The sequence below is a fragment of the Phoca vitulina genome, unplaced genomic scaffold, assembly GCF_004348235.1.
Source record: "Phoca vitulina isolate PV1807 unplaced genomic scaffold, GSC_HSeal_1.0 scaffold13, whole genome shotgun sequence".
NCBI classification, from domain to species: domain Eukaryota; kingdom Metazoa; phylum Chordata; class Mammalia; order Carnivora; family Phocidae; genus Phoca; species Phoca vitulina.
In genome coordinates, this window is record NW_022589716.1 from 33,641,167 (window position 1) to 33,656,667 (window position 15,501).

General features: G+C 38.7%; 1 protein-coding gene across 4 annotated transcripts in view; it reads right to left on the minus strand.

Moving 5' to 3' along the window:
- CRBN (cereblon) overlaps positions 1-15,501 on the minus strand; it is a 34,772-nt gene that overhangs the window by 3,469 nt on the left and 15,802 nt on the right. For all 4 annotated transcript variants that reach the window (XM_032411810.1, XM_032411812.1, XM_032411813.1 and 1 more), the window contains 5 exons: positions 3,943-4,005; positions 2,632-2,716; positions 1,693-1,808; positions 974-1,038; positions 160-291 (listed from right to left, as the gene is read on the minus strand). In XM_032411810.1, the coding sequence (XP_032267701.1) occupies positions 160-291; positions 974-1,038; positions 1,693-1,808; positions 2,632-2,716; positions 3,943-4,005 (461 nt within the window). The remainder of the gene's footprint in view (positions 1-159; positions 292-973; positions 1,039-1,692; positions 1,809-2,631; positions 2,717-3,942; positions 4,006-15,501) is intronic.

Sequence of the window (15,501 nt, forward strand, 5' to 3'; positions counted from 1 at the left end):
TGCCAAACTAGCTGTTACTAGCCATTCATAAAATGAAGAAGATTTAAATAGAATTATTCATCTCACTATTTTTGATTACAATTCTAACAGCTCTGCTTAGGACGCTGTCCAATTAAGGCAAACCCACTCCCCTCCAAAAAAAAGTAACCACCACATTACCCAGGAAACCAGCTGTGCTCTGTAGAAGGCCGGCCTATCAGATTCAAGTTGCAAGCTTTATACACCGTAAGTGTCTCATGCACATATCCATGAGGATTCACATAAGCTGCCATTGGTCCACATAAGGATAAACTACGAGACAGAATCAGCATAGAAGTCAAAATGGGAAGGAAAAAAATGTCTAATGGGGTTATAAGAGGTAATATCAGAACTTTAGTATGTGAACAGGAGGTTGGGAGTCAGCCCAGTTTCATTAGTCTACATGTTTGTAAACCAGGGAGCTCATCTAAAGGAGTCTCAGAGTGGAAGTACAGTGAAAAGGTCCTATTTAGTCATCCTTGGGCAACTGATTACTTTGTAGGCAACAGTTTCTTTACTGTCCTGATTTATAGTTATGATGAATAAGTACTAACTAAAATAATTCTTAAACACTTATATCACACAGCATCAGTACATGTTCAGAAGCATGTCCCACTTTACCTTTGGGCCCTATGTCTGCCTGGAAGATCATACCTGAGGAATTCATGTTAGGTCCTTAATCACTAAGAAGATAAACAGATTATCAAGCAGGAGTGGGGGGAAAAAAAGGATTGCCCCTTTGTTTGACTCTACCATGCTTATTACCTGTGAATAATATCTTACATAATCATTGCTGCTGAGTACCCAATCAGGAAGGGTGTCTTAACTCCCCACATTGCATTTGCTGAATATTATTTAATAGAGGGAAATGGAAATATGGTCTTGACCATAACTCTGTTACAGCAGTTGGGAAAATGTATTTAGAAGTATACTGAAAATGTAATAAAGCTCTCACCTGAATATTTCATTTTTGGTTGTTATTTCTGTTTCTTGACATTGTTTACAGCAAAGAGACGTACACTAAAAAATTTAAGAGAAAATTAGTGGGGAAAATTCACACTTGTTTAATTATGTAATTACATAGCTCATCAAGAAACTTCTCTAAAGTATTGATCCCTCTAAATATGTTTTCCTTCCAATCATTCAAAAATAGAGTTTTAGAGTAGGACCAAGAAAACCTCTGAGATCTCACACATACTTATAAAACTACTGACTTTGTAGGACAAGGAGTGACAGATACATACAGGCACAGATGCTCCGTGTAGAAATGGAGTGTCTTCACAAACTCTTAAATGTTTGAGGGATGTAAAAACAATCTAAGTGTCTGTATGATCCCAAATGAAATGTCTGAATTATCCTTTAAATCATGTAAAACTAGCGGGGCGCCTGGGTGGCTCAGTAGGTTAACCGTCTGCCTTCGGCTCCAGTCATGATCTCAGGGTCCTGGGATCGAGCCCCGTGTCAGGCTCCCTGCTCAGGGGAGAGTCTGTTTCCCCTCTCCCTCTGCACACCCCCATGCTTGCTCACTCACTCTCTCAAATAAATAAATAAAATCTTTGAAAAAAAATAAAGTAAAACTAGCACAACTAGTTTTCTAATTGCATGACTACATGACTGGGTCCCATAGATAATCAAGCCTAAAATAGGTGTCACGAACATGGTCACTTTACTCACTTTATTCATAATATCTAGTTCACAGCGAAGTCGTTGGATGGCACTACCAATTTTAAGGAGCTGAATCCTTAATACATCATCAATAGGAAGACAAGCAGCTACTCTGTAAGAAAAGTCTTAAAGACATGGTGGTTTTTCAAGTTTTTGAAGCAGATAAGTAACAGATGACATATGAATCAGACAGTGTCTTTTTGAAATAAACCCTCTCTACAGGGCTCCCAAAGAATGTGTTTGACATAATACTAAAATACACTAGCTATCGAGTATATATTCTTAGGAAGTTCTAAAATTAATTTATTTTCCCATAATTGGTTTTAGAAATGTCTTTTATTTACTTATTTTTAGCAGTATAGGCGGGAAAGTTTATTGAAGCCAAATTACACTCTCAAGATGTGAGGGCGGCGAGGTCCAAGAGAGCTGTGCTCCAGGGTTTGGGTTTCTGACTTTTATCAACAGGTTTTTTTTGGTCTTTTAAACATGAAAATCAAACCCATGGTATAGGAAGTCAGTCTGCTAAAAGACTAGAAAAATGGCTACAGTAACTGTACCTAATAACCAGAGCAATGATGTACATAAGATTAAATAAGTCTTAGAATTAGGGTCCTTTTGAAAGCCATCTTAAAGAAAAGGGAGAGTTCTGACACTCAAGTTTTTGGATGTGCCCCGTTTACTGCAATTTGGTCTACGGCCATACCACCCTGAACGTGCCCGATCTTGTCTGCAATTTGAACTTAACAGAAAAACTTTGCTTAAGATTAGAGTACTCACAAAATTTAAGAACTTTGTTACAATAAATTTAAAAAATCTTTTTTAAAGGCCCAAATATGTATGCTTTTCAGAGCGAATAAAAATATTAAACTAAAATTTTTTGTTTCATTAAACAGAAAAATAATTTAGTAAAATATCAAAGGCCCCAGGAAGGAAGCTGACTTTTCATACCTATTGGATTTGAAGGAAGAGAATCATCTTTTAGATTTTCGTCCCATTCATGTAGCTGTTTCTTGATTCTATCCATTAAAGTTTCCTTGTTTAAAGTAAAAGCAGCCATAATAAGGTTCACAGGCTTTTTAGAACATACTGCTAGATTTTCAACTCTAATAAAACTAATATATTAATAGCAATTTAAGTCTTCACTCTACTAAAATCTGAGTCCCAGTTTAAAAGTGTCTGTTTTCTTATGCTCAGATGATCAAAGCCCCAGCTTGTGTGCCCGGCACTAAGTTAGCTTTCCAGGCCTCTCTCCTCCACTGTCTTTCCCCAGTGGCACATGCTCCTGACTCACTGCCTTCTAGGTGTTCTTTGATCAACTGCGTGGAACTGGTCTCCCTTCCCCCCTCTCTAGGACGGCTTTTCTGACTCTGTTCATAGGGACAGTGGCTCCTAAAAACTTCATAAGCACTTGCTACCTACATACCTTACTTGGCACCTATTTAGTACACAAGACTGCCTACTATCTTTTCACAAACACTTGTCTGTTGTGTTATCTGTAATAGCCCAAAGCTGCTGCAGGGCAGAGTGAACTGTAGTTTCCTTTCGTGTTCTGCTTGTGGTAAGTGTTCAACCTTCAGTGTTTAGTCTTCCCAAGCAAGAGTCTACATCTGTGCGTGAGGTGATTCACTAAGGGAAATGACTGACATTTGTTGAATGCCTACTGTGTGCCAAGTACAATGACTATCATTATCCCCGTTTTTTAAAATCAATTTATTTAGGTAAGTAATTTGCCCCATGCCACAGAGGAAATGATAGAAAAGCTTCGAACACAGTGTTTGTGTCTAAAACCCAGATTCTTTGAAGAATTCCAGTTTTAAGTTTTGCAAGGCATGGTGATGCTGAAGTATTACAATTTGAGGAGCAAAATGCTTGCGGATGTAATAGACTAACTGGGGATCAGGAGACAATAAGTTCATATACTCATTTAGGAAAAAAAACCCAAAACATTGTTATGGGATTCTTTAATTTTCTAAATCTACCTACACTTACCACATTTCAAATCCTTAATAGACCCCAAAATGTCTCATCTTGTCCTGAATTTATAAGCCATTAGAAACTGGGAAAATGAAAAATTCTATAGATTAAAGGCAAAGTAAGTCCAGTAGTATCCGATTCCTTCATGCTCTACCTAAATGTAAAGGATGGCATTAGTTCTGAAAATGAGATACCACTGAGTATGAAAGCATATGTTTCATTCTAATGACCCTTAATTATGAAAAGGCTTACTGTAGAAAGAAAAATGTACCAGGTAATACTTACAGCATCATATAAGGAATACAGCCAGCGAGGCCATGAAGTCAAATTTGCACAATGAAACTTTCTCTGAAAACAGAAAAAGAAAGTCACTTAAGAAACTCAGATTCTTATAGTGGAAAGAAAAATATTTGAAAATTGATTTTGGCCCTGGAAAAGATTTTTTAATTTCAAAAATATGGAACATTTTGTAGATAACCCTGTAACAGATGATTTTCTATTAAATTTGACGATCATGTTTTTATATCTTTATATTGTACCTAGAATCCTCATTCTTATTGGCAAAGTTTAAGTATAAAATTTCAGTGCCAAGCAAACTTAGTAAAATTAAGATGAACTTAAAGAGTGACTAAACATACTTCTGTTGACCACATTATCTGCTTTTATACTATTGATTACTTGTTCAGTATAAGAAGTGAAAACTCAAAATACCATCCAAATGGTCTTTGTGTAAAACTTTAAATGGCTTTCAACTAAATTACCACAGGGGCAAACATAAGAAATTTGGCAATTCCAAGAAAACAATGATCATACACTTAAGACTCAACATGATTAAGTCCCCAGAACCACTGGGTATGTCTTCCAATTGTTGTATTTTGGAATACAGATGAAAGCATGCCTAAAACCATAGAAAAATGTGAATTATACTTAATTCCAGTGGAATTTCTATATTTGATGAGAAGGCTCGATAATCGTTAAGATGTCAGTCCTCAAAGTATATATTCAATGTAATACAAATGAGATTGGAATTTAGAAGGGTAAGTTAAAGTTGATTTGGAAAAATAAATGTATAAAACCTACCAAGAAAGTCTGGAAAGAGAAGTGTTCTATAGGACACAAAACATGACTGAGAGAATGCATTGCAGTAGTGCTGTTAACAGCAACAAATTGAAAACAACCTAAATGTCAAGGAACAATAGATTGTTGTGTATGTATGTAAGAGAGGATATGCTGCACCTGATCAAACAAGGCATATCAAACCCACAGTACAATGAATGATTTCATCTTTCTCAATAAAGAAAACAAAACCTACAGAGGTACAGATATTCTTACTTTTGTAAACTGTCAGACATCGGGCATGACACATGAAAAGTAGGTGGGAAAGGAAGAAGATGGGGACTGTCCCAGAGTGGAACAAGAAAAGCAAGCTATAAGACTTAACAAAATGAAAGGGAAATCCTATGCTTGTACCTGCAAGACCAAATGAATGGGTATGAAATGGGGTAGGTACACGACACACGTAGGAAAGACTTGGGGGACTTAGTTGACAGTTATGAACTAACCCTTGTGCTGCAGAGCTCACACCCTACTCTCTCCGCAATCCTATGGTTTTGAAGACATCCAGAATCTAAAATGAGACGATAATGTTCCCCTTCTGTAACAGCCAGAACTGGGAACTTCAATTGTCAGGTCAGGGATCAGGATGCTAAGGGGTGGTCAAGAGTTTGCTTTAGGGATGATCAGTTTGGAGCTGCCTCTCAAGGGGACATGATAATTATTTTTAAGTATTTTAGGGAACTACTACATGGATGAGGATAGACTTGTTTTTCAAGGCTCATGAACCACTGGATTCTTTAATGAGAATTTCTGGTTCAATATAATCCTTCTTGTATTTGAAGCTACCAAAAGATGGGTTTGGGATGGCCTCCAAGTACATGTTCAAAAAGTGATTTAAGCCAAAAGAGCCAGAACATAAGACACTTAAGTTACTCTCCAATCAGTTCTTTACGTTTCAGACAAAAAAACTAAGGCTAAGGATTTCTGTCACAGTACAAATAAATACTACAGAATAAACACAGAATAAAAACATGCTAAAGCAGCCTATCAGGTGACCCTGACTATTCAGTAATAGCAAAGGCAACCACCGTACATTTCTTACAAAAATTCCGCGTTTGGTTAGCATTGTCATCCCCATTCTAAAGATAAGGAAACAGAAGCACAGAAGGATGGTAAAACTTGCCCAAGGTCACAGTTCATAAATGGGGAGTTGCTAGGCTGTGCATCCAGGAGTCTGACTCTAACCATTACTCAGATATTCAAAAAATATTTTGAACACCCAATATGTGTCAGGCATTATCTTGACGCATTTGGGGTAAACCAGTGATTAAAACAAAAAAAATACTAAAATCATTGTCCTGTGGAGCATTATGTTTTAGTGCAGAGAAGCTTACTTCCCAGTGGTATACTCAGAATTACAAAATGACAAAAATGCAACGAAGCTTCAGTGTGGCTGATTGACACGCACTACACACTCCCAGCTCAGTTATCAATATACACTTAGAATGATGTGAGAATGATCATTTTTGTAATACAAAAGCATATAATTTTATTTGGCACCCATGTCAAGATAAAGAGAAACCAAACCAATTTATTCATCTATAAACATTCCTTCCCATGAGAATATAAGGCGAACAAAGCGTGGCTGGCTAGTCTACTAAGAGCAGCGCAGCGGGTCAGGATGGTTACCACGTGCCCTGCCGCCCACGCACGCTTGGTGAATGTGACCAAGCTTGTAACTTTTTTTAAAGTGAGAAGGCCAAAAAAATTCTCTTAAAAGGATTATCTTAACAGATTCTAAAGTTCCATTTATAGATCAATTAAATATATTTAGCCTTAATATTTGTGATGTGCTTTATACAGTCAACTACACAAACTGAAGAGAAGTATACCAGAGAAGACTAGCTAGCTTGTACAGAGCAAATCATGCCCAAATTTAAGCCATTTCAATATCTCAAATTTAGAAGTCCAATTTAGACTTCTGACACAATAGCAGAGGCTCCTGTCTTATATCTGGGTACTAGTGATGGTAAGTTCTAGCAATTTATGGGCATTCTTCACATATATCAACACCATGACTTACTTCTTAAAAGGGCTATACCTCAAAAAATTTTAATACTAGCCCAAAAGTTAGGTGCTTAAAAGTGACCAATGACTGATTCTCTCGTGAAGGAGTATTCACTCTGGGAACAGGATTTACTATCGAAAGCAAGCAGAAAGGCCCTTAGAATGAAATCTCTGTTATCTGAACATAATCCATCACATTCTTCCATTTTTAAGCTTCATAACTATAGCTCCAACTTTGCCTTCCAACAATGCGGAATATTAAAAAAATGTGAAACTCTACTTAAATGGCTCTTTGAAGTGCAATGAAATTGGAAGAGTAATTTAAAAGGCTAAACATGAATAGTAAATCATCACCACTGATATACACAGTGACCAAAGGTGGTCATTTATTGTTTTAAATCCCATCACAATCAGCAATGTAAATAATGAAAATAATCTATCCAACTTATTCAAAAGCTACTAGTTTTTGTTTCCTTCCTTCTTTTACCAAATCCCTACTTGCGTGTAAAAAGGGGAATGGAAGGATATGCTCTTTCCTGCTCTGAGAGTTCTCAACTCCTCATGGCAGATGCACAGCTACAAGGATAAGATGTATGCCTGGGAAATCACAACTCTGTTCGCGGGAGTCCCTGACTACACAGAGCCTAAGATTTCAAGACTTTTTTCTTCTTTACTATAAAAATAGGCAACAGATGCTATTTTTTTACTGCTCCTATTATTATTCTGGGACAAGACAAAACCAGATTCTGAAGTTCCTATGGGAAAGTGAAGCGACAGTAGCCTTCACAAACACCTTGAAAAAAAGAGAAGACCAGTAAGGGGTTACTAGTCATATTTACATTTATAAAAATTATAAATTGTCAACGGTTATAACAGTATTGTGGAGGTACACAAATAGACTGACAACAAAGCAGAAGAAAAAGAATCATGAATTTGGTCTATATGATATCTGGTCCTATCAGTAAAGGGAAATATGAGCTTTTCAGAAAATGCTAACAGGACAATAGGGAGCCATCAGGAAAAAAAGTAGAATTGAATTCATACCAGGATAAACCATACGTGGATAAAAGCTTAAAAGCTTTGATTTCGTTAAAGCAATGAAATCAACAATCAAAAGTAAAAGATCACATTTTTAATATTTTTTTAAAAAATAAAGATTCCTCTGTACAGGGAAGTCATTTCTAGCTATAATTCAGAATACAGAGGCATTGACAAAGAAAGGTAAATTCAACTACATAAGAAAAAAAAAAACCTTTCTGTAATACGCCAAAGACAAAGTCAAAAGACAAGTCACAAACCAGGGAAAATGTTTGGAACCTATTAATTACAGGCAAAGGGATAAGTTTCCTGACGTATGAAAAACTCCTAAAAATCTACAAAGGGCAAATACAATGAACAGATACTTCCCAATAAAGGAAATACAAATTGCTATTCAACACAAAATGTTACACCTCATTCATATCCAAAGAAGTTCAAATTAAACCTCCAACAAGATTCTGTGTTTTACTTATCAGGTCATCAAAAATTACATTGGACACAACACAGTCTGTGAAGGCAGCATCAGGGTACACACAGCAACAACCTCCTTAGTGAGGTGCTTCGAAAATAGCTGTCAAAATTACAAATACAGCTTCCCTATCATCCAGTAATCCCATGTCTCAAAATTTATCATAAATATTTACATGTATGAGAGGTCACTGTACACCGTCATCCTTAGGGGACCGGTTATCTACGTGACAGTGCAGCCACGCAAGAGAACACTGTGCAGCTCGAGCAACAAGGAAGCCGTGCTCCAAAAGCCCATACAGAATAATCTCCTGGTCCAGGACAGTGTGTATCCTTTCACATAAGAAAACGGAATGCAATGAGAACATTTGTGTCTTTGTAGAGAAACTGTGGCAGACTTAGAAACTAACATGTGAGTCCACATTGGAGGGCCTTGCCCTTTGGAATCAGTGTTCAGTTCTTCCCTGCTCCGTATGAGCATGGCTTATAAATTCAGCAAGACTAGAAAGATGAGCTTCGATCACTTTCTTAATTTGTTTCCACCTTTCATTTCTTTTTACATTTCATATTTGATGAACACAGTAGGGCTGTATAAAGGAACGAAGAGATAGTCTGGGTAAGGAGGGAGTGCACTTAAAAACGTTTACGTCATACTCCCGAGTAGGTTAAAGAAAAGTTTCCTCACTGTGAGAACCCCACTACAATAAACCCAGCGAGGAGTGAAAGGCGCTGTGATAGGAAATAAGCAAATTTTAGTTTAAAGATCAAATCACAGAATAAGGAACATTTCCAGATGGAAGTGAGTTCTGGAAGAGTGTTCCAGATTATACTGGCCTAACTCCTTAGTGATTAGGGACATCTTCTCTGATGCAGCCCTGTCAGAATGGAAGATGACACAGGCATACTTGTGGAAGCTTAATTTTATGTGATTTGGGATGTGCAGTTCTCAACGGCAAATGTGAAGGGAAGCGTATGCAAACGGTTTCAAGGTTCACTGAATACACATCAGGAAGACTACACTTCGAGACCCTTTAAGTATCATTTCTGCTGAAAGTGTGTGGCAACCTGAGAAGCTTGGGTTGGTTTAGAATCATGTAAGCATCTCCCAATTCTGACTACCTAACTACTTCTCAGACATGGAGACAAATGGATGCACTGCTTCAGATCCTGGTGGGAAATATGAGGCAAATGTGAATAAACTCTATGAAGAGAGGAGTGAATTGAGCCTTAGATCCATCTAAAGACAAGCGGTGTAACGTGATCCAGTCCTGTGGTGAGTTAGCACCCGGCTAAAGGCGCGGTAAGCTGAACCACTGAGACGGTACCAATGCACATGGAGTTCACGCCAAGGGCATCTACCATCCCCTTTCCCTACACTTTGTGAGTGGCTCAGAGAGGTCTCCCTAAAGTAGAACAGAGTTTTTAGGTCATCTGCAGTCCAAAATAAATCAGCTTGCAATTTTTCTTGGCCTAGTGATCGAGACCCAAATTTCAGAACCTAACAAACTTTACTCAAATTTTAAGCAAGGGAACGCATTTAACAATCTGAAAAATACATGGGATGAAGGAATTGTATTTCCTAAAACCTTTTATGCCTCTCTCCTTCCTTAGCACCTTCTGTTTAGTCCTTGGCAACTCTAAATATGAAAGTAACTGGGTGCTAATGTTTGAGAGTCTAGAATTATTATTATTATTATTACTAGAGAAGTAAGACAATACGGAAAAGAGGACCTAGTTCCAAACAAACATACGCATCCTTGGTCTTTGCGTGTCTGGCTCTCCTTGCTTGCGGTAAGCCAGGGACAGCCCTGTCGCAAAGGCCTAATTCAGAATTTACTGTGAACAAGCTAAGGTGCTTTAGCCCCAGAACAGGAAGAATTCAAGCAGTAATTCACACAAAAATTAGAATAAAAAAGCAGTCTTATTTGTTTAACTCATCATGTTCAGGCTTAAAATGGCAAGATCCCACAGACAAGGACACACAACTAGCACAGAGCACTTAAGTCAGAAATGAACTACAGTCACGCTCACCCTATGCTTACCACTTCACAAAACAACGTTAGGATATTTTAATGGTTAATTTTTAACAACCAATCTTAGTGCAGAAAAATGAACACAACTGTTTAAACACTGGGATGAGAAACAGGCAGCATCTTGTGCAGTTTCCTTGCCACATAACATCTCAGTACCACCCGGTGCTGAACACACTATTAGGCATTAAATGACTTAATAAATTCCAAAGCCACTCCCTTAGAGCCCATTACCTCAGAGCTGACTCTGACATACTTATTTCAACAGTGATATTTAAAATGACCATGATGACAAAATCTTCCACTGTTCTACCATTAAACTAAAACAAGGGTAAAAGTGTATCTAAAGTGTCTGTATCAGGTTTGAAAAAAGAAGGACTACCTAACTATACAAAAGTTGCCTGCAAACTTAAGGCAGTATCTGTTAAATCTTCAAAAATAGTGTCAAGCTGGCGTGGGAATCCTTAAGCAAACTAACATGCTTATTAGACTCCTCTTAGAAACACTCATTAAAACACACAAAACTATGTCTCAGATTGTCCAACTGGGATACAGATTAACAAGATCAAGAAGCCTATAGACACCTGGTTATGAGCCTGCTGACCGCCAAGCAGCCATCCTCACAAGGTCCTCTCTCAAAACTGAATGAATTCTACCTCCAGAACATTAAAAGTGGTGGTACACTGACTAGTGTATAAGACTCCTTTTTCAATTATCTATATTTATATCAAACTAGGATTCTATGCTAATTTACTCACAATTAAAACCTGCACTACTTGACAAAGAATAGGGGTGATTAATGCACAACTTTTCAGGTTAAAATAGAAATTGTCTCCATATTTTAAAAAGATAAACCTCAAAGAACCTGTATTTCCTAAATTTAAAAACGGATAGTCATTTCCTGTAGGCAGGAATTTTATACTCAAAACTGATACACCTCAAAAATGAGTAGAAACAGGCTTCACCAATGTTTTTCTAAGAGTGATCTAGCCAAAAGGATATGTGTAAGAATTAATGCCGAAACAAGCAGTGTTTTAACAGAGTACACAGTCTCAAGCCAATTTTTGTGGTGTCAACCACACTGTATAAAAAGATAGCTAAAAAACTTTTCTTTCAGAAGTCCAGAAGAATTGAAACACATGACTACGATGTGCTACTCGAAACTCTTCTTTAAGGTAATGTGTTTGTGATTCAAGAGCCAAACATCTGATCTGATGCTAAGAGATTTAGAAAGAAATTCCTCCAGAACTAAAAATCACAAGCTATTAACTAATATAAAACTGAAAGGCATAAAAGCAAGAACACCTTACAGTATTGTGACATTTTTACTATTTTTGCAAACTGCTTTTACATAAATGGCTGCCCATGAAATTTTCAGAAGCTCTACCTTTGATCAAATGCAGCTAGAGTATTACCACAGAAGGTGTCTGGGGAATAAATCATGAGAGTTGTTTGTGTTCCTTTCTTACATACAGGAAAAAAAAGCAACCTGTCTTCATTTTTTGAAGATGCATAAAAAATCAGTTTCCGGGGGGAGGAGAAAGACGGCGGAGGAGTAGGAGACCTAATTTTCGTCTGGTCCCAGGAATTCAGCTAGATAGGGATCATACCATTCTGAACACCTATGAGCACAACAGGAGATCGAAGAAAAGAATAGCAGCAACTCTGAAAACAGAAAAGCGACCACTTTCTGGAAGGTAGGACGTGCGGAGAAGTGAATCCAAGGTGATATTCGGGAGGGTAGACGGTGGGGGAGGGGGCCTCCGTCGGCCGCTTCTGGCAAGTGATAGAGCAGCAGAGCACAAAATTGGAACTTTTAGAAGCCGGCTCTGCTGAAGGACGTTGCTCCAGTGGCTAAGCAAGGGTGGGACCGTCGCTGGGACAGTGTGGTCTCAGGACCCTCGGGGTCACAGAAAGACCGGTGGTGCCTGAGTGCGGCAGAGCTCCCAGGGATCGGAGCGGGGAAGCCGGCTGCAGAGACGGAGCCGAGGCGCGGGCTCTCAGCTCGGGGTTGCCATAAACCATGATCCACGGCACAGTCGGGCCACTGCTCCTCCAGCAGGGACCCAACAAGCGGCAGATCCGGGGAGACTCCCCTTCCTCCCCCAGGAGGAGTGGCGCGGGAGCGCACCGCAGGGATCTGCTGCGTTTGGAGACTCCACACCGAGTCAGGGGCCAGAGATAGAAATGCTCGGTCACAGGCAGGTGAGCACGGAGTGCAGCCGGAGACCGAGGAGACGGGAGTGACTGACTGCTTTTCTCTGGGGGCTCACTGAGGAGCAGGGCCCCGAGTTCTCGGCTCCTCCGGGGCAGAGATTCCGCCATCTTCAATCTCCGCCTCCAAAGCTGTACGGAAAGCTTGCAGGGAACAAAAGCGCCGGAGAGCAAACCCAAGCAGGTTACTTAGCCCCGACTGGGCAAGGGCGGGGCAATTCCGCCTCCAGCAAAGACATTTGGGAACTATGGCAACAGGCCCGTCCCCCAGCAGATCAGCGAGAACAGCCAGCCAAGACCAAGTTTACCTGTCAATGAGAACGGAAGAACTCCAGCGCTAGGGGAATACTGCACATAGAATTCATGGCTTTTTTACCATGATTCTGTAGTCTTTCAAAGTTAATTTTTTTAATTCTCTTTTTTATTTTTCTTTTTCCCCTTTTCAACCAACATCTTATCAATCCCTTTTCTTTTTTTTTTTTTTTAAAGATTTTATTTATTTATTTGAGAGAGAGAGAATGAGAGACAGAGAGCATGAGAGGGAGGAGGGTCAGAGGGAGAAGCAGACTCCCTGCAGAGCAGGGAGCCCGATGCGGGACTCGATCCCGGGACTCCAGGATCATGACCTGAGCCGAAGGCAGTCGCTTAACCAACTGAGCCACCCAGGCGCCCTTATCAATCCCTTTTCTTAAAAATCTTTTTTATTTTTCATTTTTAGAGTCATGTTCTATGCCTTCATAGTAGTTAACCTTATTTTTGGTATATATATATATAAGTTGTTCTCTCTTTAAAATTTTGGGATACAGTTTCTTCTAACAGACCAAAAACTACCAAAATATACCCTAAATCTCTAGTGTTCTAGTCTCCTGCCTGATCACATTCTCTCCCTTTTTTTTTAATTCCTCTTCTTTCTTTTTTCAACCAACTTACAATTCCTTTTATAAAATCTTTTATAATTATCATCTTTACAGTCATATTCCATCCCTTCATTGTATTTACCCTTATTTTTGTACAGATACAAGTTTTCTTTCTTTAAAATTTTGGGAGGCACTTTGTTCTAACAGACCAAAATATGCCCAAAATCTAGTGTGTGGCAATGATCTATGCACCAGTCTGATCATACTTGATCATATTCTTTTTTTTTCTTTTTTCTTTCTTTCCCTTTCTTTTCCCCCGGTTTCAAGTCTCTTCTGATTTGTTTAGTGTATATTTTTCTGGGGTCGTTGTTACCCTGTTAGCATTTTGTTCTCTCATTCATCTATTGTACTCTGAACAAAATGACAAGACGGAAAAAATAACCTCAAAAAAAAGAACAAGAGGCAGTACCTACTGCCAGGGACCTAAACAATACGGACATAAGATGTTGGAACTAGAGTTCAGAATGACGATTTTAAAGATACTAGCTGGGCTTGAAAAAAGCATGGAAGATATTAGAGAAATCCTTTCTGGAGAAATAAAATCTAACCAAGTCGAAATCGAAAAGGCTATTAATGAGGTGCAATCAAAAATGCAAGCTCTAACTGCTAGGATAAATGAGGCAGAAGAAAGAATCAGTGAGATATAAGACAAAATGATGGAAAATAAAGAAGCTGAGAAAAAGAGAGATAAACAACTATTGGATCACGAGGCCAGAATTCAAGAGATAAGTGATACCATAAGAATAGTTGGGATCCCAGAAGAAGAAGAAGAAAGAGAGAGAGGAGCAGAAGCAAATTGGAGCAAATTATAGCAGAGAACTTCCCTAATTTGGGGAAGGAAACAGGCATCAAAATCCAGGAGGCACAGAGAACGCCCCTCAAAATCAATAAAAATAGGTCAACACCCTGACATCTAATAGTAAAACTTACGAGTCTCAGAGACAAAGAGAAAATCCTGAAAGCAGCTCGGGACAAGAGATCTGTAACCTACAATGGTAGAAACATTGGATTGGCAACAGACCTATCCACAGAGACCTGGCAGGCCAGAAATGACTGGCATGATATATTCAGAGCACTAAATGAGAAAAATATGCAGCCAAGAATACTATATCCAGCTAGGCTGTCACTGAAAATAGAAGGAGAGATAAAAAGCTTCCAGGACAAACAAAAACTAAAGGAATTTGCAAACACAAAACCAGCCCTACAAGAAATATTGAGAGGGGATCTCTAAGCAAAGAGAGAGCCTAAAAGCAACATAGACCAGAAAGGAACACAGACAATATACAGTAACAGTCACCTTACAGGCAATACAATGGCACTAAATTCATATCTTTCAATAGTTATGTAAATGGGCTAAATGCCCTAATCAAAAGACAGAGGGTATCAGATTGGATTAAAAAACAAGACCCATCGATATGCTGTCTGCAAGAGATTCATTTTAGACCCAAAGACACCCACAGATTGAAAGTGAGGGGGTAGAAAACCATTTACCATGCTAATGGACACCAAAAAGAAAGCTGGGGTGGCAATCCTTATTATCAGACAAATTAGATTTTAAACCAAAGACTGTAATAAGAGATGAGGAAGGACACTATATCCTACTTAAAGGGTCTATCCAACAAGATCTAACAATTGTAAATATCTATGCCCCTAACATGGGAGCAGCCAATTATGTAAGTCAATTAATAACAAAAGCAAAGAAACACATTGACAACAATACAATAACAGTGGGGGACTTTAACATACCCCTCACTGAAATGGACGGATCATCTAAGCAAAAGATCAACAAGGAAATAAAGTCTTTAAATGACACACTGGACCAAATGGACTTCACAGATATATTCAGAACATTCCATCCCAAAGCAACGGAATACACATTCTTCTATAGTGCCCATGGAACATGCTCCAGAATAGATCACATCCTAGGTCACAAATCCGGTCTCAACCAGTACCAAAAGATTGGGATCATTCCCTGAATATTTTCAGACCACAATGCTTTGAAACTAGAACTCAATCACAAGAGGAAAGTCAGAAAGAACTCAAATACATGGAGG